Below are 27,501 nucleotides of genomic sequence, written 5' to 3' on the forward strand. Positions count from 1 at the left end.
GTATAAAAAAATACAGTTTTAAATACACAGCTGGAAAATTATAGATCCTGACAATGTAAAATAAACAAATGACACCATCATGGTACCCGACAGTTTTAGAGGTAAGTAATTGGAAAAATAAGGCTGAAATACTATAACTGAGTTAACAATGTCTTCAGATAGTATAATCTATAGAGGGGTTTAGTATGTTACATTAAATCTATGTTGGAGCCTCATCACGTCGTTAAAAGCAGTGTCACCACGTCTGGCCATACTATATCTGATGGCCACTCATTTTGACAATAGCCCTGCTTTTAGTTTCCATTACGAAAGATTCTGTCGTAACTTTATCATGTTCAAAGCGTAACACTCTTCCCTGTTTGCTTTCGAAAATCCATCTAGTATAAGAGGAAATTCATAGGTGCTGCGATGACCGACTTGAATGTTATGTCTCCGTATGAAATAGTATGGATACCCGTTTCAATCTCCAGCTGCTTCAGGTATGCGATCGTTGAACGAATATGTCATGGAAGCATATTGTGTACACATGACTTGGGACACTTTTCCAGATGGCTATTCTTTTGATTAATTGCTTACTGTTGTAACAAGCATGTGGAAAGCTTTTACTACTGACATTTGTGTTTGTAGACTTTCTTTCACCTGTTTCAAAACGCCACACTTGCTTACCACAGCTGGGATACAACTTGAATCAGGTTTCTTTAGGATGGTACCGATGTCCCATGTTGAGTCATATTCCTTTGTTTCCAGTGTCATTAAGTACAAGGGATATAAAGAGCTGTTATATATCATACCAAAGGTGATAAAATTCTGATGGAATCAAACTACCTATGTAGCTATAAGCAATGGCAAAATGTAGTTGTGATACATTCAATTCCACCGCGACATATATTGGCTATGGTTGTCTCGTGGCTTGTTAATGTACATGTTCAAAATAATATTAATGTAACGTACTGAACCTCTGTACAATCAAAATAATTAGCAGCTGAAAACATACTGAACCAATTAAACTCTAAAAAATTAATGTATACAACTGGGGCAGTCATGGTATCCGACAATTAAACATACATGTCTGGACAACCATGACACCAAACAGTTTAATCTAAATAACTGGGATAGCAATTATAGTTGAATATACTAATGTGGGATAATCATGATTGTAGGCTCTTTACGATTTACATATGGGATAATCATGACTTCTAACAGTTAAATTAATGCAAATTCAGCAAACATGCTACATGCCAGTTTATCGTATATTATAGATGCAATCACCATGCCTGACAGTATAAAATACGCCTCTATAACAATAATGGTACATAACAGTTAAATAAATGCTCCTTTCAGAAATCCAGAGTGTTGAAAATATACAACTACGACCGTCATTGTGGCTGTAAATTTAATACATACAGATATGATACAAGTAGTAACTAAAGGTTTAGAATATACGATTATTACAATTTGTGACATCTTGTGTTTTAACCTAAACGATATACCTAATTGGCAATCCTGGATTCAGAATGTTGAATGTGTACAACTTAGGCAATAATAGCTTTAGACAGTTTAATATATACATGTGAGACCTATTGTAACACCCCACGGTTTATATACCTCTGTAGCAGTGATGGTACCCGATGGTTTAACATGCATAATTAGGCAAATAATGGTATGTAACAGTTGAATATATATATCTATATATATAAATGAAACATTCAAGACAAAATAAATAAATAATTGAGCTTTTACATATATAGACAATCTTTACACCCGCTTGTTTATTTTTGTAGAATTTCGAGCCAAACTACTCGAGGGCTATCTGCTCTAGCCGTCCACAATTTTGAAGTAATAGACAAGTGGGGAGGTATTTAATGAACCATGCACACTGTAAACACTTGGGCTAAACTTTGCTAACGAATAGTAATATTTAATGTGACATTATAATGCCCTGAAATGGCTGAAAGGACGAGCATTTTCGGTGATGTGTTTCGATCCCACAGATCGTGATTCCATGCCAGGCCTTTGCATTTGACAGATGAAGAACACAATTGGAATACTCATGCTTATACTAGTTTAACATTCACAGTTGAAAACAGTCATGGAAGCTCACAGTCTTGGTACCAAACCGGTTAATATATAAAAAAAACTGGTACAATAATGTATAACTCGGAAGGTTGTGGTTTGAAATCGTAACTTTAAACAAAACGAACAAAATATGGTGTATAACACCTTAACGTAATCATGTGGCATAATAACAAGGTTCATCAAAACTGAACATATACAAACGGGGCAAACATAGTCCCAGAAGAAAGCACATATACAATTTGGACCAGGGGAATAATTAAGGGCTCCGGTCCTTTAATGACTCTATCCATACGGACCCGGTAATTTTGGTGAGTATGATGCTGTTTACGTCTGTGCATTTGATGTACTTGCATGTGTTGGTATAGTATATATATATAATTATGTATGAGTGTGTAACATGTACCCCATGTGAATGGCCTGGACTGGGACAGTCATGATACCTGATATTTTCTCTTTAATTGATTTTTCTCAAACAGTGAGTTTTCCTAACATCACGAAATATTCTAGACAGTTTATCATATACTATGGTTAAGAATAAACCAAAATATACAACCCATGCAATCACGTGGTATCTAGCATTTATCTGATGTATCTAGAACAAATCTTAACGGTTTAACATACACAACTCAGACAATTTTGGAACTTGTTTAACAAACAGATCTATGACAGTCATGGTATTTGAGAGTGAATATACGCATTTACGACAGATAACTTATTTAACACCTTAAATTTTGCAATAGACTTGCTAATATAGAAATAAGAAAATCATTAATCCAAGCAGTTTAACGTAAACAACCGAAACAAATTGATATTTTACACGGTTTTTATTTGTCATTGAAATCAGTGTTCTGATAATTTATATCGGCACTTGTCATTTTTAAATATACACTGAGACTTGTGTTTTCCCAATTTTGCTGTTCTTCATTACTAATTCCGTCGAATCCATCAAGTAATAAGGCCGTCATACGTATTTACGGTAAAATAAATGAAGGTTGAACCTGTCACTTATGTTGAATTTTGATGAAACTGGTTCATATATTTGAGTCTTCAGCTTATAGGCTGAAGAGGGAAGTTTTCTGGCACGCTAGACGTAGTCTTCTGAATACTTTTGACCATTTTGGAACGGATGACTGGAGGTGCATGCAAATCATATAGAAAATTTCAGAAAGCTTTAAAGTAAGCGTATTGTACTGTCCTTCTAGTGACAAACGCTTTATGGTATCTTAGAGCCGTCACACCGACAAACTGTCTACGTTTAGTGCGATCTAAGCTGGAGGTTTGGAGGATTTTACAAGAAAACTCACTAGCAACCCACCGTGATATTGGTTTTGGATGAATTGCATTCGAAAGGCTACAGATCTCAGTGACAGCCCTCATTCATGGTAAAGTGTCGCACGAGGTTAAACACAGTCGTAAATTGTCACTAGCACAGAATATGTATTGATTTACATGTAAATTAGATGATTATTTAGACAATCAGGTTTTTCAACGTTACCATGATTTTAACCAATCTTTCTTTTTAAAAATTTCCTTCTGTTTCTTTTTGTCGTTTTTAACATACCATATTCACTTGAAGAAAAAAATAACAATGCATAACTTTGGCCAATTCCTATAGCACATAAATTAATAAAAAATAATTTGGTGTCATTTTATCACACGATTGATTTTATATGATAACTGTCAGATGCTACATGCTCTCGCTATTAGTTACATGAAATTTTACTTGATTTACACTAGGCAATTCTATCTAATTATTTCAAATGCTAGCTGTCTTTAACATATATATTTTATATAATTACAATCGTATATTAACTTGTTTCATCCAGATGTCATCTGACTTTTAGAATAATAATTTTAATTCTTTTACATAAATTAAGTTTGCTTCATCTTTGTTAACGTTTTTATCACGATTACTAAAAATTTATTTTGATATTCAGTGTCACTTTGTGCTACAATGATAACACCTAAAGAAGCCACTAGTTTATGCGTTTAGGCTCAAAGTAGTTACATTTGAATTAACATTACTTTATTTGTAACTTATATTTTGTTTTAACTCTATTTGTTGAAAACAGTTTAATTAAGTCACATTGAAGAAGTTAATTAAAAAAACTTCAAATATCTGTCGCATATACTGTCGCCTATCACTAAAAAATTTTAATCATTGATGTTGTTCAAACAAACATTCAAGAAAAGGTACTTTGAGTGGTAATGGGGGTAATTTGTGAATTTTTATTCATTGTAGAGAGTGGTTGTTTAAGCAGAAACTTGATGCTTTTATACTAATAATGTAGATGGAAAGATTGTCCCTGCTAACTGTCGATAAAAAAATATATATATAAGCTGTCAAGTGCCTCGAGCGTCGGCTTTTAAATCGGAAATTACGTTTGAGGAGAAGAAAATCATTTCCTCCATTGATTGAGAGTAATATTCATAAGAATTGCCTGGAATTTTTATTATCTAAGCACTTGAAAAGACAGCAGGTGCTCAACAATACAAACGGCAATAGCGGAGTGTCATTATCTTGTAGGAAACCAGTTCATTACCCACTTGCGTTAATGAAGTGGATTCAGAATCTTGTAGCACAGAATGTTTTTATGTGCACTGGGAATATGAATTTTAATGAAAAAATTTGCCAAAGAAAGGTATACTTTGAAAACTACTTTCTTTGGAAAATGATAGTACAGTCCGACGAAAAGTCTAGCTATAACTTTAACAAAGTGAAAAACTAAACCAAAACCAAAAGAGCATCAACATTCACATGAATAAAAAGAAAAACAAAAAGGCAAATTTGAAAATAATTACATGACTACAAACTACATTTTTGATGGCTTTCTAGAAATAATTTTTGTGTGTAAGTTATTAGTTACAATTCTGTCTGTAATTCAGAGGTCCCTAATAAAAGAAAACGTAATATAAAAAGACATAACATAAAAATTGCAACAGCTTTAACAACGTCAGGCTATATATCTTTATTGAGGGACTGGAGAAGTTAGTGTATTCTAGATAAGATCGATACGGCATCTTAGATTGGTTCTATCTAGCTACTTTTCATAACAGACGGTGATAGAAGAAGCTCTGAAATTAATCCTGTTAGTTGCAACAACACTGTAAACATGGTGTTCTTCAGCTATCGACAACTGTCCGTCACCTAAGACAGGATGTGTTTGCTGATTGTGGGAAGAGCAAATGGTGGGAAAATGTGAACGATGGAAAACGAAAGGAAAAGGACCGGTCTCCTAGAAAACTGAAGCAGCAGTGGAAGGACAGTTACTGGCAAACAGACAGAATCTAAAAGAAGTAGATTAAAAAAAATCTGGTAAAATTATTATAGCGATGGAACCTTCTTGTCAATGAACTGAATGGACCAGAATATATCGCTTGTACAATCATATTTGCAACACTTGTTTCATAAAAAAAAAAAACTTATAGTAAAGATGTAGGCACTGGAGCATTAGAGATACGTGATCGTGTGGGATGACACGATGACTCCCGACATCACTATATTTCCTCTTCAATCAGTGATTTCTATACAGAATTTATATACTTTATTTTTCATCTAAGCTCGAAGAAATTACTAATCAAAATATAATCCCAACAACGTTTACGTTACTTATATAATGACACAAACGTTTACAAGGCAACATTGTAGCTATTGCGATTTTAGGATCTATAACTCCATTCAATTTTAGTTCTAGAAGATTACACATTTAAGTTTTTAGGACAATGTGCTGTTTATATAATTTTTTAAAGTTATTCTAACTACAAATCAATACACTGGTTTTGTGTTTTATGCGAAATTTATTGATCCTCTGGTTAAAGGTACAAACATTAGATAAGTTAAGGTTGCTTCTATATAGATAATTTAGTACGTTACGGAAACGAAATAAGTAATTTCCCAGGTTGAGGTTAAGGTACAACTAATCTAAAAGGCTAGAATTGAGGTGTAAATGTTAAGCTAAGGTTAATATACACATGAAACAACCTATTGAAGTTCAAATAGGTCCATTTTGGTTTGATATGAATTTCGCGCAAAGCTACACGAGGGTTATCTACGCTAGCCGTCCCTAATTTAGCAGTGAAACACTAGAGGGAAGGCAGTTAGTCATCACCACCCACCGCCAACTCTTGAGCTACTCTTTTATCAAATAGGTCAGAGGAAGAGAGTTGAGAGCAAATAATTTCAATTGTTAAGATTACAAAATAAAGGAAGTTGAGGATAAACTAAAATAATTCTAAAACTAAGTTCTAGACGTAAATATGTCGTGTGGCTACAGTAATTGATATAAATACCAAGATGTAGATTTATTTTTAGTTTATGTTCAAGGCAAAAATATCTCGATGGATTTAGATTAGGGCTAAAATAATCCATTAAGCTACAGTTAAAAGGGTTTAATAACTTAGAATCACGAAGCTGGATAAATGTATTGCGGTGTAAACACAAGGGAAATTGCATAACAATAAAATATTAATAAAACTATCATATTTTACTATACACCATAAATGTCTTCGATTAAGTACAAGTTTTTGGTAAGTAGGTTGACCTACTAGTCGATAGGTTAGTTTTTCCTCACGGCACATTATGATATATTGAAATGTTTTTGAGGTAATACATTGCTTTGTTACTTTCATATGAAAACTTATAGTTTTAAAATAAACTGCTTAACTTTGATCGGAATTTTATTTCAGCTTCTCGACTGCTTTACTATTGCCATGGTGTTGGCTCTGTCATGGTTATTTCTGAAGGTCCGTTATAAAATTGTCCATATATTAGGAGTAGGTGTCGCTCTACTCGGAGTAGGGTGTCTTGTTTGGGCTGATCTAGAAGAAGAGAAGAATTCCCAGTTTGGTAGGTCTTAATTTAGTTGTTTAAACACGTGTATTGTAGAAACAAAAGTCACAAATATATTGAAGAAAAAAGAAACTAAGATACTTAAAAAACGAAAACCTCAAGCTCGTTTTGAGCAATTAAATTCAGAAAGTCAAAATTACATTTTTTTAGGAAGTTGCTATGACTATTATTTAAGCAATTTCAATCCAACGCTATTTTATTTTAAATATTTAAACAGTAAGTCTAAAATAAAGGACCGATGTAGTTACACATTTCAAATGATATAAAATCGAGATTATTACCTTGATTACAAAAAATATCATAGAAGTACTATATATATAATCTTATAGTCATTTTTAAGTTTTATTTTTTCAGCGTTACTATTAATCGATTTATAAAAACATGCATATAACCATGCTAGCTATAGATATTTGATTTGATTTTCTATTAAAGGCAAAAATATTCTGTTCACGTGATGTTATTTTTCAGTTCTCTCTCAGTGCTTGAAAGCATTGTTAGAATACGTAAATAGTAGACTTATAACCTTCATGGAAGCGTACGTTCTATCATTTTCTCGAGTATAAGAATATAAAGTAATTCAGAAATAGCACAAAATAGTTTTCACAATTATTTACGTATGGTGCAGTATTAGAAGGAATATAGCAAAAACTGGTTATAGCAAATTAATAATTGAAGAGTTAAAGACGAAGAATATAGTGATAAAACTTTTAATGACCGTTATACGTACAGATGCCAAGTTATTCACCAGAAAATAAAGATGTTATTTTAAACTTCTTTTCATTTCGTGTGTTGGGATTTAATCTTTAATTGAAACTAACTTCTTTTGAAAGTTAACACAGCGATTGGTGTTATATCTTTAACAAATTTATAAAAAAAAAGTTAAAAGATTTGGTGGTGAATCGATAAAAATATTTAATGAAACTTCGCTAGTGCAATATGAAATTAGAGACAATTTGGCATAAAAAAATTCCAAACAGATGGACAATACGCATAGCTAAGATGTATTGCTAAAGGCCCTAAGCAGCTATGAAGTAGATTATTTTTTTGGCAAGTATTCTAGAAAACTGTTGATAGGTTTAAGGAATAAGGTCGCATATATTTCTTGAAGCACTTTAAATAGGATTAAGAAAACTTGTGATAGGTTTAAGGAATAACGTCGCATATATTTCTTGAAGCACTTTAAATAGGATTAAGAAATTTGTTGATAGGTTTAAGGAATAAGGTCGCATATATTTCTTGAAACATTTTAAATATGATTATGAAATCTTTTGATAAGTTTAAGAAATAAGGTTGCATATATTTCTTGAAACACTTTAAATAGGATTAAGAAAACTGTTGATAAGTTTAAGGAATAAGGTTGCATATAATCCTTGGAGCATTTTAAGTAGGATTAAGATTTGGTTTGTTTGGAATTAAGCACAGAGCTACACAATGGGCTATCTGTGCTCTGCCCACCACGGGTATCGAAACCCGGTTTCTAGCGTTGTAAGTCCACAGACATACCGCTGTGCCACTGGGGGGCAAATAGGATTAAGAAAACTGTTGATAGGTTTATGGAATAAGACCGCATATTTTGTGAATCACTTCAAATAGAATTAATAAAACTGTTGATAGGTTAGAGGAATAAGGTTGCATATATTTCTTTAAGCATTTTCAATAGGTTCATGTTAGATCTGGACCTGAAACGTTTAGAGTATACAGATTTTACGTCGCTTGTTTTATCTAGCTAGTCTTTGAAAATGTCCTGCAACACTGTATGTAGAAAGATAATCGCACTTCGTAAGAACGATGTACAAGACTATACTTCCTTTGGAAATATTTTCTCCATAATATAATGTACTCAGTTTTATGGCCATAATGATGTACTGTTGCCTGTTACCATAGTTTTAATTGTACCAAGTTTATGGGAAATAGGGCGATGTTTACTTTAGACCATACGTCTTGCACAGAAATGAATAGACGTGCAATCAGGTGATTCACGTACATGTTGGAGAAGGGGGATAACGTGAGCAAGCAAAATAATTTTACATACTTCGTAGAAAGGCTGCTATGGAATTAACAATGTGACTTTATGCCACATCAAGATGTAACCATACCTTCTTGGCACCCTGGCCATACAATAACTGTGTAGTTTGTGAAATTTAAATGTGATAGTACATAATAAAGCTTGACGAAAGTATTTCTTTACGTATTCTGTATGATGTTGGAATATCCTTTATCACTTAGTTAACGGTAGCAAATATTTTTTTTTCTTGTCAGAGTCCTTTAAGTACACCAAGTTCCGCCCATTGTTACAAGAGAACTTCCCTGTTTCACGGGAAGGCATCTTTCGTAAGATTTTATGCAGCTTGTTTTTTGCTTAACAATATATGGAAAGAGCTTGAGGTTAACGTTTCTTTACAAGGAAAAGATCTTTGCCCAGTTGATTTGGTTAAGTCCAATTTGTTAGCACTTTCCATATGTTCTGTTTTTTTTTCCTGGACGACCAGTCTGCAAACTTCTTTGTCCAAAAAGCTGTGACATATTCCTCCAACTGAAAATTACTTGCACGCCGTTGACTATCGAATGATCTGGAATTTCACGATACATATATATATATGTTATGATCTGCTGCCACACGCCACTGCATTCTATCATGAAGATCGTTCTTACAAAAATACGACCCTTTCCTTTGATGCATGGGTTTTCTCTTGAGTAATATGATCTACTATTGTGAAAATGTATTACTCAGTTTACAAGTCGACAAAACGCAATTAGCGAAAGGAAATCGCAAATTTCTTGTTTCAGCACAAAGAAGACCATCATAACTACAGTTTAAGATAGCAATTTAAATATATTTTCAAAAAATTAAGAAGTTGTTTAACATCTTTATACAAAAGTTCTAATGATGATAAATGGTAATAACATTTACATTTTACATGTTTTTTGTTTACATTTGAACTTTCGCGCGAAATTTTTAATGATATGAAAATAAAAAAAGATTAATATTTTATTCTACAATGCAAAGCTTAAAATACTTGAAGTTTTGTTGTCAAAATTCTGCTATAGTAATTGTTATTAGTTTACGGGGGCGTGATGGTTATGGATCTCATCTCGCAATCTACGGGTCCAAGGATCGAAACCTGATGCCGAATATGTTTACTCTTTCAGTCGTGGGTGCTGCTGGCCGATTTCTTTCCCTCTGGTCAACAGTCAAAGTTAGGGATGACCTTAGTAGCTTTGCAATAAACAAAAACAAACAATTAATTGATCCAAATCTATAGTTGAAAGTACACTCATCTGCCCAGTAGCGTCTAACAATTAAATCCTATTACAGCCTACTTTGTAATGGGAGTCCAAATTTAGACTTGATTTAACTAATCACAGACACTTTTAGTAAAGTTTAAGTTCTGTTTCCACAATGTTAAGCTAAAGTTGTTGAGCACCAACGCAATTCTTAAAAGTAGTTTCGTGCTTTATCACCAGGTAATCAAATGCCTACTCTTCGCTATTCAGTAGTTACATGATCTTTGGCAGAAGAAATAACTGAAGTTAATTTTACATTGACTGGAACTGTACTACACAGCAGGAGGGCAGAAGACAAGTACCAATATCAGTATCATCTATTCATGTACTTATGAAGTAGAATAAGATATGTGTTCCTAAGTTTTGGTGATACTTCTTAAAACAGTAACTGGTGAGAGAGAGGATATTAAATGTGTTTCTTTACCCTCTAATTGGTGAGAGAGAGGATATTGAATGTGTTTCTTCACCCTTTAATTGGTGAGAAAGAGAGGATATTAAATGTGTTTCTTCACCCTCTAATTGGTGAGAGAGAGGATATTGAATGTGTTTCTTCACCCTTTAATTGGTGAGAGAGAGAGGATATTGAATGTGTTTCTTCACCATTTAACTGGTGAGAGAGAGAGGATATTGAATGTGTTTCTTCACCATTTAACTGGTGAGAGAGAGGTTACATAAAATCTCTTGCCTCACCCGTTATTTTAGTCACACACTGGCTTTGCCTGATTCCAAAAAATCCCTGTACCCTTTAGTAATAGTTTGCTAATTCGAAGAATATATATTGATCAAACTTTATTTAATGTTGTCGAAAATAAAAGATTTTGATTGAAGCTTATACATACACATACAGACATATATATATATATGTATATATATTTATATAATGTGAACCAAAAGAATGATTTTGAGAAACGACTTGGCGTTATTTAACGTGGGCCCAACAAAAGTTTAAAATAATATCTCATTGTTGAATGTGTGTGTGTGGTGGGGGGGGGGGGGAACAAGCTTTATTTAAAATGGGCCGAAACAAGTGGTGTTACATGAGTTTTAAATAAAGTGGGACAAAATAAATAATTTGATGACTTTCATTAGAAAAAGACTAAAACAAACAAACAAACTTTATCTGAGGTTGACTAAACGTAAATAGAGATTTTGATTATTTACAATAAGCTGAACTAAAACGTTTCAACAGATTGTTATTTAATTAAGTTGAACAGAAAAATAAGACGTTAAAAATTGTGTTTAATTAAAGAGGTCCGAAACAAAACAGTTTTTAGCAAACTTATATCTAAAGTGTCCGGAAACAAAAGATGTTAAATTAACCGTAAAATATTGATCAAAGTTTACTTAAAACGAGCCAACAAAGAGTTGTCTTTATCGATTTATCGCACATAAAACAGCTCGTAATAACAGAAATATTAATCAATGAAAACTATCATATACAAAATACAATAGTCTTATATTGGATCAAATGTATTCTGTGTTCACTTTAAGATCTTTTTTATCTTTTCAGTTATGTTGGAGTATAATAATGAACCATATATTAACTATTAAGTAGTTTTTCATTCGTTCAAAAATATACTTATACTGAGCAAATGTGGAAAATTTTTAAATATTCGAGATAAGTATATTCCTTATAGAAAGAAAATGGTGGCTGCAAGAAAAAAAAACAGGTTGGTTCACAAAGGGTCTGCAGGATAAAATTAAAGAAAAGTATTACAAATTAAAAATATTCAATTGATTGGTATGACGGGAGATTTATAAGATTATAGAAGATCAAGAAAGTTGGTCAAACAGGAAATTAGGACATCAAAAAGGATGTATGAAAAAAGGTCAGCTGAAAATGTAATAACTAACAGTAAGGATTTCTTTAAGTACATTAAGGGTAAACAAAATGTTAGGATTGGGGTAAGACCCCTGAGGGATAATAAAGGGAGGCTTGTATCTGATGATTATGAAATGACTGGGTTAGTAAATTCTGCTTTTTCTTCAGTTTTTACAAGGGTAGGTTTAAGCAGTATTCTTCATCTTGAACAGTTGATAGATGGAAACAAGGTCGAACGAGATGATTGAATTAATTCTGAGATTGTCAAGAAAAAAACGAGAAATTTATAAAAGGATAAGGCTTCTGAGCCAGATAATGTTTCCCCAAGGGTTTTAAAGGAAGTTAAGGATTGGATATGTGAGCCACTTGCTACTATTTTTTTGAAGTTCTTGTATAGTGAGCAGGTGTCAAAGGATTGGAAGTTACCTAATGTCACTCCTCTTTTCAAGGTAGCCCAAGGTAATAAAGATTGTCCGAGTAATTATAGGCTCATTAATCTTATATCAGTTGTGGGAAAAGTTGTGGAAAGTCTTGTAAAAGATGCATTGCAAAGTCATTTAAAAAAATTTAGAATTTTATTGGATGGTCAACATGGTTTTTCTAAGGGAAAAGCTAGCCTTACAAATCTTTTGACATTCTATGAATAAGTTACTGCTTATATAGATGAGGGTGAGGATGTAGATGTGATGTATCTGGATTTTCAAAAAGCATTTGACAAGATGCCACATAAATGGCTTGTAAAAAATTATATCTATAGGTGTGGGGGATAAGCTAGCAAATTGAATAGAAGAGTGGCTGGGTGGAAGAAACCAGAGTTGGGTACTTCATGGCTCAGTCTCAGGACTTTTGCTTTTTTTTACTTACATCAATGTCATAGATGAAGGAATGGTCAATAAATTACTAATATTTGCTGATGATAATAAGGTATTGGGTGCTGCTAGTTGTGAAAAGGATGCTACTGCTTTACAAAAGGATTTGGATCATTTATTGAATTGGGCAAATAAATGGCAGATCGGTTTTAATTATAATAAATGCAAGATAATGTATATGAATTATCATAATTTGAATTACAAGTATAATTTGGATGTGAGTAACCTTAACAGTGTCATGAATGAAAGTGATCTTGGTGTAATGGTTGATCAATCTTTTACGCCATTCAAGCAATGTGATGTTGCTAGAGGTACGGCAAATAGGATTTTAGGTTGTATTTATTGCAATATTGAATATAAGCCTAAAGATATTATATTTTCATTCCATAGGTCACTGGTTAGGTCATATTTGGAGTGTTGTGTTCAGTCTTGTGCTACTTACCTTAGGAAGGACATTAACTTTTTAGAAAGGGTTCAGAGGAGGGTTACTAGAATGGTGCGTGGGATGGAGGGATTGTCATATGAGGAGACTTTAATATTTCTGAAATTGTTTTCTTTTGGGAAAAGAAGAATTAGAGGGGATCTGATTGAGGTGTTTAAGATTGTAAAGGGAATTGATAGTTTGATGTATCATATTTTTTCATGCTTAACGGCAAGAATAGTAAGACTAGGTAACACAAGTATGAAATTTGGCAAGGTGGGAGTCATCTTCTGCTAAGACAGATTTATTTTTCTAAAAGGGTGGTTGGCCACTGGAATGGGTTGCCGTCGGATTTTGTGGATATAGTAAATTTAAGTGAGATCAAGAGAAAGCTTGATAACTATATGAATGATAAAGGTTGACTATAAGAATATTTTTTAAATTTATACAGCCGAAAGGGACCAATAGGTCCATTGTTGTCCCTAAACATTATGTTTTAAGTGAACATGAATCATTATTAACGAAAGAAGCACTAACACTTTTACTGTGACTCCTCGACTTAAACTACTATATTGTTTAAGGGCGGGTTAAGCCACGTTATTAGTTTTGTTACATTGTTTAATTTCTTTGTTTTTGAATACATATTTTAGTATGTTTCTGTTATTTTCTACTTTCAGCTCGCAACAGATTTTTAGGAGACATGCTCTGTCTTACTGGTGCTGCCCTCTATGGAGTGTCTAATGTTGCAGAAGAATTCGTCATCAAAACTTATAACAGGGTAGAATTCCTTGGGATGTTAGGACTTTTCGGTAGTGTTCTAAATGGAATACAGTTGTAAGTATGGTTACAATATTTAGCAACGTTTCTAACCAAGTACTGTTCAAACGAATTAAATATTGTTTTCTTATTTCAATCTTTATAAATTTGATTATTATTATTATTACTTTTCTCTTTTCTATTACGCAAGCAAGCTATATTAATTGAAAACTTAATGATGCACCCCAGTAGGTTCATAAAATAAAAACCATTATGATTGCTTTACCAGATCCATGTATAATCGTCTTCTAATTTCAGTGATTGTAACAGTGCCAATTTTTCCGAATTTAGTGTGATTTATGGTGAAACAGATGTCAAGGAAAAAGCCTTTGATAAATATTATTAATATTTGCGTCAGCGTAAAAATGCATGTTTCTTGCAATCAGAACTTCTTTGACAGCTCTTTGAGAAATGAAAACCGCGGTGAAACGAAGATTACTTGTAAGCGTGTTTTATAAAACTCATTTTCAACAACTGCGTGAATATTATGAGTTGAGGTGAAAAATGCTACTGGAGTTTCTTACTTAGGAGAAGTCTTAGCTCACTCAGTTTTCATTTTCCAATTAAAGGAACTGACATGAATGGCATACGAAGCATTAAACGCTTTTCTTTCTTTTTTGCCACGATAAAATCATAAGGTTGCGCGCTCATCTGTAATCACAAAAGCACGGGAAAAACAACCTTTCGGCGAAAGTGGAATACAGCTGTTTTATTTTTAAAATAACCAGTAAGTAACATTGGTTATTTATAACCTAACGTTTATTTCTTACAATATATTGCAAAAATGTTAGGCTTATCAAATATAATACTAAAGATAATATTTTATAAGATATAACTACTAAGTGACGTTTCGAGCTGATATGTAAATCTTTGAAGGAGGTTTGATCATCTCGATTAGTTTAACTTGTTAATTCATATTTGTTTATGTATTTTTTTTCAATACAGAGCTATTTTAGAAAGAGCGGAATTAGCTGTGATAAACTGGGAAGAGTGGGAAGAAGGTAAGTAATGCTAAACAAACTGTGATATTTTCCCATAGGATTTGTTTATATACTTTGTCTTCGTATATGTCTCATACAAAATATTTGAATTATGAATAAAATATTATTACTATTTTCTATATTTGCCGTATAAATATTCTATTTCAGATTATTGTAGACATAACTGAAATTCCTAGATGAAAGAATGTGCAATCAATAAACTTAATATTTAAAAAAAAATATTACGTATTAGGGCAGGAGAAAACAGTATGTGAAAAAGATGAAATCATTCATTTCTGGTCAAGTAGCTGAGTCGTTTAACTTGATTCAAGGTTGAAAGAAATGAAATCTTTGATCAGTGGCGAAGCACCTGAGTTACTACCTACTATCTATGCAAATGAGTTATTCAAAGCTCGTGGTTTGTGATTTGTCTTTGGCCAAGCTGCTGAGTTACTATCTATGTAAATGATATATATATATATGTACGTTCTTTACTGGGGCGATAAAAAAAAAACAGATTGAATTTAAGCAGCTTGAAAATGCTTGAAGTAATTGTCTCCCAGGCAACGACTAAACGCAAATGATTATGTGGAAGACTATGGGCCTTTTTGACTTAGATGATATTACACTTTTTCAGTATTACAGCTGCTAGTTGTCGTACCGTGTAGTCGGTGATATTCATTTTTGGCCCATGATAACAAATGCAACTCATAATTTAAGTAATGTTTTCCAGTGAATTAAACACAACTTTTTGGTTATATTTCTAGTTAATTACGCAATAGATAGTCAACATATAATCCACACATAAAATACACCAGAAAACGAAGCTTCTAGAACATTCTCAATGCTGTGGATATTATTTTCGTCACCGTAAGAGGGGTGACTATAAAAAACAAATATAGAAAAATTATGATATAAATCAATATACAAAGCACGCTGAGGTTTAAAGTTTTCATAAGTTATTTTGTTTTAAAAAAACCATAGGCCAATGTTTAGTCACCTTTTAACATCTATTAATTCAGAGTTATTAAATATATTAACATCAAAGCTCTGTATTTTGAGCAAGGTTTCTCATGTGAAAAACAATTGTTCACCATCTTTTACATGAGGCCGAAGACAGTACTACTGAACACTCTAACTGTCATTTTGTTAATTATCGTCACAAGTTATATACTATTTGTCACACCACTTCTCTGACTCTTGATCTATATAGTTATAGCTTCCGATTGTTTGGTAAATCACTTCTAGTGACCGATTTGTTCGTCGGGTCCGTGCTACACTGTAGTCACCGTGACGTATAATCAATATATTCACACATCTATATTTGGTAAATCACTTCTAGTGACCGATTTGTTCGTCGGGTCCGTGCTACACTGTAGTCACCGTGACGTATAATCAATATATTCACACATCTATATTTGGTAAATCGCTACCATAACTCTTGATTATTTATGAGTGTACTTCATTCCCAAATTGCTGCTTGTGATCTAGGCGTAGGTAATTTTTCACTGACAAACACTTATGGCCTGGCATGGCCTGGTGGTTGGGGTACTATAATCGCTATCTGCGAATTGCAGGTTCTAATCCCGTCACCAAAAACACGCTTATCCTTTCAGTCTCGGAGGCGCTATCATGTAACGGCCAATCCCATTATTCTATGGAAAAGAGTAGCTCAAGAATAGCTGCCTTCCCCTCTAGTCTGTCACTTCAAAATTAGGGACGTCTAGAGCAAATAGTTCTCGAGTAGCTTTGTGCAAAAATCAACAACAAATGAACAGACAATACTGTTAAAATAGCTGCTTTTGCAACATACACTTTCATTTTGGACTGTTAAGTTATATCCAAATAAGAGCGAACGAAAAATAACTTTTCTCTTTAACCTAAAACTTGCCTTCATCATACAACAATTACCTAACGCTTAAAGAGATTTTAAGTACATTTATACAATATAGACATTTTATATATAGATAGGTTGATAGACAATATTATTTATAAATTTATGAAAGTATTTTACACTGACACTAATTCGAAGTTATCGGAAACTGGAGCTGAAATAAGAAATTTACCATTTTGCACGTCAAGAAATATTTCTCCCGTTTAAGAGAGATATTTTACTTTTTCTATGATCGAACGAACTGTCTCGATAAGTTCTGAATTTGCTCAGAACTGCAGTAAGTCATTCATGGTTGAGATATGTTTACATCACGCAGGTTGACATGTTTCCCATTCATTTCAGATGTATGCCCTAAATAATATTCCTCTTATTTGTTTTTATTTTGATAAATCTTATCTTTTATATTAGAAGACTCTCGTACCTACTTTTTTTTAATAAAAGTTATTCAAGTTTATTATAGATGAGCTTCTCACAGACAGAAAACGAATTACAGTATGTTGACTTTGTGTTTACTTACCATTCCCGTAACTAGTCACATACAGGTCATGATGAGTGTCTTGTCTGCTACCTCAACAAAACAATACGACTCTTTTTATATGTGCTTCACGGTGGCTCAGTGGTAGTCTTGAGGGCTTAGAACATTAAGTACTATGGTTCGATACTCGGTAGGAACAGCGGAGACAGCCCTTCGTGTAGCTTTGCGCTGAAAATAAAACACAAAACTTTTTATATGTATTTATTTATTTCCACGACTTGCTATGGCCTCTATTAATGTGTAGTCAGTACCCCATGTTAGGACTCTCTCGAATCCCATTAATGTACACTTTTTACCTGAGGTTAGATCTCTCTTGATCCTCATTAATGTGTGTACAGTCAGTACCCCATGTTAGGTCTCTCTCGAATCCCATTAATGTACACTCATTACTTGAGGTTAGATCTCTCTTGATCCTTATTAATGTATGTACAGACAGTAACTCATAAGAGGTCTCTCTTTACCCTAGTAATGTGCAGTCACTACTTCATGTTAGACTTTTCTTGACCTCATTAGTCTAAAGAAAGTACCTCGTGTTGGTTATTCTGGATCGCTATTACTGTACAGTCAGTACTTCATGTTAGACTTTTCTTGACCTCATTAGTCTAAAGAAAGTACCTCGTGTTGGTTATTCTGGATCGCTATTACTGTACAGTCAGTACTGCAGGTTAGGTCTTTCTTGGCCCCTATTAATTTATGTATTGTCAGTACCCCATGTTAGGTCTTTCTTGGCCCCTGTTAATTTATGTATAGTAGGTATCCCAAGTGACGTCTCTCTCTTGACGTCCACTAATATTCAGTCAGTACCCAAGGTTAGGTCACTCTTAAATCCCATTACGATACAGTTAATATCCCAGGCTAGGTTTCTCTTGAAACATATTGAAACCTTAACTAAACCTTTTTCCTTCATCCAGAATAAAAATATTTCAAAAACACAGTCATCTCTGGCAATAGGTTTTCGGTGTCTACCAGTATACTTTCCTGAAACAACGTTTCCTGCAGTCGGAAGACGTTTCAGTGTTCTGGATACAGTACACTAGGATACCCTATTGTTCTAGCAATGTCCATTTGCTTCATACCATTTTTGAACAGTCGAAAAATTTGACGTCTTATAACTTCTGGTACGTGACGAGGTATGACTCTACACTAAGTACAGAGAAATTGTCTGAACAAAGTGTTGATCTGTTTCGAAAAAGATTATACCAAAATTACACCCTTTTATACAAAACAATTGTGTATGTGTGTTTTGACGAACAAATACTCAAAACGACTTATACAGACCAGAAGAACAACTCGTAAATGTTTGTCCGATCATACGCTACCTTTTCTGTTACTATAACCACTGTTTCAATAACCACTCCATTAATATAGACAATAACGTCAACAGTATGCAAACATTTTGGCTAAGATTGTATCTAATAGGTACTGTTCTAACTTCACCTATATTGACGTAATTAATGAGACGTAGATGCTGCTGGTGTTTTGAGATCATCATCTAGTATTTCCTTTTAGGTTTGATTTACCATCTTATAATTTTGTCTTAAGCTGCCGAATATTAGTTGGCTTTTCTTTTGTTAGATTATTTTATATCATCAAATATTTCTTTTTACACCAAATATCTGTTCTTCAGCAAAACTGTATGTTTTGGGTTATTATAATGGTGAAAATCAAAGCCAAGGTTAACTCAGTGCTTAATGACTACTGAATATAAATCAAAGCCAAGGTCAACTCAGTACTTACTGACTATTGAATATCAATCAAAGCTAAAGTCAACTCAGTGCTTATTGACTGTTGAATATCAATCAAAGCCAAGGTCAACACAGTGCTTACTGACTGTTGAATATCAATCAAAGCCAAGGTTAACTCAGTGCTTACTGACTATTGAATATCAATCAAAGTCAAGGTTAACTCAGTGCTTACTGACTATTGAATATCAATCAAAGCCAAGGTTAACTCAGTGCTTACTGACTATTGAATATTATGTAACGAGCCAAAAAGTTGTGGCAATAAATAGTTTTCACACTATCAATAATTCTAACAATAATTTTCCACTTCTTTAGTGGACGAAATTTTCCACACCATTACAGATTCGCTTCAATGATACTATTTTACTTACATACACTTGATTCAAGTACTCATTGTCACATCTCCATACTGTTTTTTTAAAAAATATACTATTTTCGTCAGATTATGGCACACTGTCTCGCCCATTCTTCGAATTTTTGTTCTCCTTTAGAAGCTGCAAAACATTAACCACTTTTTCAGCTGCAACCTTTTCTATTTATACCACTTTCTTGTAACCACTTTCGAAAAGTTTTGTTGCTTATTCCAACTCCATGCACATCTTGCATTTTTTTCGAGGTTTTAGATCGATTTGATATTGAAATTCTTTGAATTTCACTATCCTTCTTCATAGATGTTTACCTGAGGCTTCTCTTTCTTTTATTATTCTTTAAACTCCTAGTTCAGAAGAAAGGTTTTGATGCTTCTGAATAACATACTTATACTTTTTTTCCATTAAGTTGAAATATTATAAATTATTTGGATGATGGTGCTTTCCCAGTGCTCTTCATTAAATAAAACAGAAATATAAGAAAAAAGAAATGTTTTGTTAAGAAAATATTTATCAATAGATTCAGCCAAATCAGTCAATACTTAATGGTGTCTAATAGCTGATTTGAAACTATTTACAGCATACTATTTGTACACGCGACAAGAGACAATACTAATGGTTTTTCCATCAATAAAGGTATTTAGAGCAAAGTTTATTTCCTGGTGGATTCCAATTTATAACCAGGATTGAATATCTGTACTAAATGTTTGTACTACAGTAAAGAACCAGGATCGTTGTAAATGAATCCTTGCTCTATCACTTGTCTGTATTTTAACAATTTACAGTGATACTTTGAGTCTAAATAATCACGAAGTATTAATATACGTTAACAAATCATCATAATTCTCTATGGCTGAACTTTCTCAAACCACTACTTAATGTTTGTATCTAATACTTCATCATCATCTTCTTTGACCGAGTAGTAAAAGCTAGTTTGAAAACTACAAAAATTAGACCGTAACAAGCCATCATTAATCTTTACAAATAATAATCGAAGGTCAATTCTGCTTTTTTAAAGAAACATTGGGATATCTTATGACTGGTATACCACAAACTATTACAGCAATCCGTATTTGTGCTCTATAAATCAATAACGGATCATATCTTGTCTTGTATGGGAGGAACAGATAGACAGTGTCCCATTTAAAAATAAATATAAAAATAACAGAACATTGTAGTGGCTATCTTGTTATTGTTACCATATAGATCACAATGTATTAACACCAACAATGTTACATTTTAAAGATTATATAAAGAACATCCAAACACACATTTTACTTCTGGATTTCTAGATACGTATCCTATAATTATGAAGACTCGCCTTTCATATACCATATTTTTGAGCGTTAATTAATGTCACTGCACTTTGTTCTGAACAGATCCTGTTTCATACAACTGACTGGTTAGAAAGTATGTTCAATATTCTAACTATCAAAAATATATTTAAGTTCAAAGTAGAATAAGTTTTTTTTTTATGTATATGCGCATTCTATACCTGAGTTATTTTGCATCACTGATGTAGCCTCCAGGAGTGTGTGGATGCTAGTTTTCTTTTCATTAGAACTTTTTTTCAATGGTAACACACTCTACTTGATAAGTTACAAAGCATTATATTCGCCACACATATATAGGCTTGTCACCGTTCTATTGAGTTTTGAGTTCGTTTTACCGCATCATATAGTAACATAAGTTAATGTAGAATGTGAATAATATTATAACGTTTCTTTGAATTCATTATTCGATATTATACAACAGACCAACTGAGTAGTATCTATATAAATATAATCGTACTATATATTGTCTGTTGTATGTCCATGTGCAGGGTGCGGATGGATCTTGAGGAGGTTCATTAGATCCATCCGGGGGTACATACAAATTTTCAGTTTTGTATTTTGTGTTTTGTGGTTTTTTACCACTATTTCGCCCCCTGTTGATGGATCTTCACCAAATGTGGCATGAAGGTTTGCTTAATCCATGCGAGGATACGTGCAAAGTTGCGGTTTCACATTTTGTGTTTTGCAGTTTTTATGGGCGTTTTTGACAGTTATATATATAAGGGAATGAACTTTTCATGTCCTAAGATAACGTTTCATTAATCATGAATTTACATAATTTCCGTTCAGGGGACAGGTACTCCAGCTAGTGTATATATATATATATATATATATTATCATCGTTCTGTTCTTGTCCTCGGTGTGGATAATTTTATAGTAATGATGCATCCATATAAATAGTATTATAAGTGGTAAGATTCGGAAATTTGAATTGTTTCTCTACTTAACACTTACGTATCCTCCATAGTATTAAGAGACCAGATTTTATGACGAACACATTTTAGAAGCATATTCTGCTTTGAAAGTATGCTAGGAACTTGTTATGCAGCACTGATCCAAGTTGCTTTGTGCAAAACACCCAGAAAGGTTTCTGCAACAATATGCCTTAAAAGCTCGCTATGAGAATGTATTCATAAATGTTATAGTGTAACACACTAAGAAAATTTTGTGTTTCAACATACCTAAAGATTTCTCATATACCACTAGATTGTTTTAGTGCAAAAACATTTTATTGTATCCTTATAACTTGTTCTTATTACCTTCCTGGTACCTTAAGATATGTATAATTAGTTGAGAATCGAAATTTTAGTTGAAAAGAATTAACTGAATTATTTATGTGACGAACTGAAGGAATGATACCAAATGTATAATACAAGATACAAATTAATATAATATAGAAAATTAAAGATCAAACACGCTAGATATTACTATAAAGAACATTTAAAGCGAAAATTTTAAACATCTGATTTCAAACAGATGAAGAAAAGAGAAATAACTGAATTTACTATTTTAATTTTGAAATATTAAATGCACATATTGGTCTGCTTCGATTTCATAGACGAAAAAGGACACTAAAAGAAAGATGTTTTCTCTGGTATGGGAACAAAAGACCTAAAGTTAAGTCCTGAAAAACACAACACGGATATGTAGGTACGAGAGCTACTCAAGAGAAACCATAAAATGTCATCAAAGGACTATCTATCCTTATAGCAATAGGGGAGGGGATTAAAGAGACTGGAAAAAAAGAGATAAAAACACACTGTTTGAGAATAGGTCAACATCTCTGATGCTAAAAGCTTATTGCAGGGCCTAGTTGATAGGGCACCGGACTCGCAACTTTTGGGTCACTGGTTCGAATCCCGTCACCGAATATGTTTTCATTTCTAGCCGTAGGGTCGTTATAATGTTACAGTCAATTTCACTATTCGATTAGAGTAACTCAAGAGTTAAGGTTTGGTGGTGCATGTAGTCCTTGAGTAACTTTGTTCGGAATTCAACAAACAAATAAAATGTTGATAATAGATTTTTAGGTTACCCATGTAACTAAAAGTCCATAAATTTAGAATACATATTTAACTAGCTTATTTTAAAGGTGTGAAACTACGGTGTGATACATCATAACATTCCATGCTGAATTCCAGTGGTTAACATGTTGGAGTTCTCTGTGGATTGCCTAAGGCTCACAAAGAAGGCGTTCCTCACACATAAGCACCTTCAGTTACATCTCGTTATTTATCTTAATTATTTTTTCTTTGATAGACCATATCGAAATATACTGATTTGACTTTGTCGGTTTTATTAATTTTTATGACCATCATTAATGTAACTCACTAATGTACTAATGTTCCTTTTGAAGTAATTGTAGATTTTTCTTCTTCTGAAATGTTAATGGTATAACAAAAAATGTATTTGAAACATAATATTTTTATTTCATATTTAATGTAGAGTTACATAAACATACAGATGATTTGGAATGGGGTAATTCTCTCGCTTCATCTTTATCGAAGTGATATTTTGTATTGTTAGAAAATTACATTCATTACTAATTCTGTGTTAAGAAGTGATATTTCGTATTGTTAGAAAATTACATTCATTACCAATTCTGTGTTAAGAAGTGATGTTTTGTATTGTTAGAAAATTACATTCATTACCAGTTTTGTGTTAAGAAGTGATATTTCGTATTGTTAGAAAATTACATTCATTACTAATTCTGTGTTAAGAAGTGATATTTCGTATTGTTAGAAAACTACATTCATTACTAATTCTGTGTTAAGAAGGGACGTTTTGTATTGTTAAAAAATTACATTCATTACTAATTCTGTGTCAGTAAATGAGGGTGGTATATTTACGGGAGTCTTATATAAATGGCCATCGAATTGAACTTTTATTTATGCTATATTATGAGTTGGTAGAATAAAAGCTGAGTAAGGTTTTTTAGAATGTTTTTCAACTACATAACGCTACTATCGCCAATGGCTTTCGACAAAGTTATGTCATATAAAATTTCAGCTGAATCTGTATTGTATTATACATTCTATATGAAAACCATATATGTATATGCAAAGAAGTTTAAATTTTCATATCAATATTCCAAGGTATTCCAAACATTTAAAGACTACTATACAATTGCTCCTTTAGATTATAACTTATTCCTACTATTCTATTAACACCAAGAGCTAAACTATTCTGAAAAAAATCGCTGTTACATCTGTAAAAGTTACTGAGATTTTAAAGTAACAAGCGATAAGCATTGCATGTAAATGGCATATTCAATGGAATCACTGGATGAGATAGTTTGATATTACATACTATAGTCTTCATCGGTATAAATATTTTTAAAGAAGCATTTTGAACGTACATATCCTGCATAGTATATGAAATTTCTGTTTGTTTTGACTTCTCTGGGTAACTTCAATCATAATGAATAGAAAGTTATATATATATATAATAATGATTATAACATTATCCATTATATTATTTACTTATAAACCAGAAAAGAATATATTATATATATTGTTATTATATTACAGTTTCTTTCCTATTGGGGTATACTATGTGCCTATTTTTCCTCTACGTCGCCCTGCCGATCGTGATGAAGAACACCAGTGCCACTGCTGTCAATCTGTCCATACTAACAGCTGATTTTTATAGCCTTCTTATAGGAAGCTACATTTTTAATAATCAGGTGAGATATTAGATACAAGCATACAGGAATACGTGCGTCTATGCTATGATTACACATCGCATGGTCTTTTGTAAACAATTTTCCATGACGTGACCTATTCAACGTTAACTAGATAAGAAAGTCATACACAGATAGTTTCGAAATAAATGCTACTTTCAATTTTTAAATGTTTTTGAAAATTAACGTGAATAATTTCTATTTTTAAATTCTGCTTATTTTTATTATAAGACAGATTTTGTGCTTGAACTATTCAACATATTGAAGATCTGTTATCTATTTATTTTTATTTATGCTCCAACAACGATTATTTGTAAAAATGGAGCTTGATCTCTAGTGCAGGAAAAACGTGTTGTATTATTTCATTGATGTTGAATAAAATGTTTTAATAAATTTATTACAATGTCTTGCCTCGAGCACATCGAACAGTGTATGTTATGTAGCTCCAATGTTTGATAAGTTTTTCATTTAATAATATTCCTTTACTCTAAATTGATCGAAATACCTAGGTGTAACTCTAGTTATCGAATTTATAACCACCATTCTCATCTTTAGCTTTACTTGGCACAACTACTATACGAACAAAGGGAATGATATTGGAATTTCAAAGCTTTGTGTAAACTCAAATTTTTGAAAGTGCATAATACGAATTATTTCAAGATATTTCGTACGATGCAAAATACCTGCTCTATAGCTTTATTGATTATTTCCTGATTATTGTCGTACTTTTTAAATCTATTCAATGGAAAGAGCATATTTTAATTAATGTTTTTGTCAATCTACGTTTTCTGAAAAATTTGGAATATGTTTCCAAACTAATTTCACCTACAGAAAGATAACCAAAAATACGCCGCCTTTATTCTTTTTCTTTTAAAGGCAGAAAGTCATTTTCCAATTCTGCTTTACCTTATTTCCTCGCGTGGCTTGATAATCGGATTAAGTAGCCTTTAGCTGAAGAAGTTTTTTTGCCATGAAACTACCGAGTAACATTAGCAACGTTATAACATTGATTTAAGGATATAACTGTTTATTATTCCTTTGACAACAAGTTATTGCGATATGTACTTTAATGAGTTTGATATCCATTTATTAGAATACGAATTTTCACGAAATGTACTTTAAATCTTCGAAACCTATAACTTTGTATTTAAATTCAATGTAGAAAATCAATTCATTGCCACAAGGAAAAATATTTATTCAATCCAGTTTATATATGTCAGAGTTATTGAATTCAAGACATGCAAGGATAAAGTATTTTGTTGACATCTCATAGATCACTATGGAGAACAATACGTTTTTCTTCTACTACCTTTACTTTATTGAATTCATTTAGTTGAGTATCGATTCTCTCTCCTGGTAAACATTCCTTGTACCTGCGTGGATTTGAAGAAACATAAATTATGTTCAGTGAGAAATCCCTTGAGCAGTGTTGTCAGTCTTTTTCCGTTTAAACGACAAAAACATGAAGAAGACATATTTTGTCACGGCTTTGGACAAACAACTAGATCAACTGACACAGATATTCTTGTGGATATTCTAGTTTTTACTAAATTAGGTTATATGATAGGAAATATCTAAGACCAGGTGATTATGTTTACGTTAGGCTCAAATGTAACACGGAATTAATTTTTTTATTAACATGGGGTTAAAAACCAGTGAAAACTATAGTAAATGTGAGTATAATTCATGAGACATTTCCATTATATGCCTGAAAGCTGAAATATAACATAAATTATTGAAAACATAGATACAGAACAAAATGCTGGGAATACAATGTTTAGGTTTCTAAATAAAAGTGTAAGTTATATTTCCTTATATCTTAGATTGAAAAATATAGTCAAATCGTACACTATTTTTTTTCTTGTTCAATAATGTACTAATATTAACTCACATTATGAACTTATTTTTACCTTTTTAACGAAACTAAATTATTATGACTAAGAATAGTCATACATCCAACAGTTGCGTGCTGGGGGTAACATTATGAACTATTTTCGCTTAAAAGGTTTGTATTTTGTTTGTTTGTTGTTAGGCACAAAACTACACAATGGGTTCATTGTCAACAATGGAGTTACCGCTTTGTTTTTGTTTTTTCGATCCATTGTTTATATCCTACCCCGTGGTGATGAGAATTTGAAACAAGTATTTTAAAGTTTGAATGAAATCTACGTGACTGCATCATAATCCCAAGTATTCGTCTGTTTGATAAAAAAATCTATAAAATACGTAAATCGTTAGCGTTTAAACAACATTAGAGTTATTAAGTGTTCATGCCTTATTAATGTGTATATTATTTAATTCATACATAACTCTCTGGCTAGTATGTTACGTATTATAATTTCAACTAGCCTGAAATTGAGTTAAATGATACTTTAAGTTTAGTAGTTAAATTGTACTTTGGGTTTAGCAGGTAAGTAAAAACCGATAAATAGTCAGTTTATGACATTTGCCAACAAGATTGATACACAGTTTTTTTTAAACACAAATATGTTTTAATATAAACACAACAATACAATTTACAATAACAATTATTACAAATAGTTATTACACACAATGATTTATATACAAACATTTTACAAACTTACAAGCAATATAAAGTCTTCTTTCTAGTCTGGAACTTCTTCGATACCTTATCGAGGGTTCACGATGAGCGAGTTAATTAGGAGTTGATGTAAGTACGATTCGCTTAACAGGGAGCTAACTAGCTTTGTCATTTGTTATTCACCAACCACACACGCCGAGTTTTCCACAATGAATTTATATAATGTTTTCGTAAAGATGCTAATGTGCGATGAGAATGTACTGAAGTTAAATGTTTTGTAATGTTC

General features: G+C 32.4%; 1 protein-coding gene across 1 annotated transcript in view; it reads left to right on the forward strand.

Moving 5' to 3' along the window:
• LOC106463553 (solute carrier family 35 member F2-like) overlaps positions 1-27,501 on the forward strand; it is a 137,881-nt gene that overhangs the window by 109,401 nt on the left and 979 nt on the right. Inside the window, exons 4-7 of the mRNA XM_022391620.1 lie at positions 6,763-6,910; positions 13,994-14,156; positions 15,084-15,139; positions 24,522-24,676. Coding sequence (XP_022247328.1) covers positions 6,763-6,910; positions 13,994-14,156; positions 15,084-15,139; positions 24,522-24,676 — 522 coding nt within the window. The remainder of the gene's footprint in view (positions 1-6,762; positions 6,911-13,993; positions 14,157-15,083; positions 15,140-24,521; positions 24,677-27,501) is intronic.

This window comes from Limulus polyphemus, unplaced genomic scaffold (genome assembly GCF_000517525.1).
Source record: "Limulus polyphemus unplaced genomic scaffold, Limulus_polyphemus-2.1.2 Scaffold54, whole genome shotgun sequence".
NCBI lineage: Eukaryota > Metazoa > Arthropoda > Merostomata > Xiphosura > Limulidae > Limulus > Limulus polyphemus.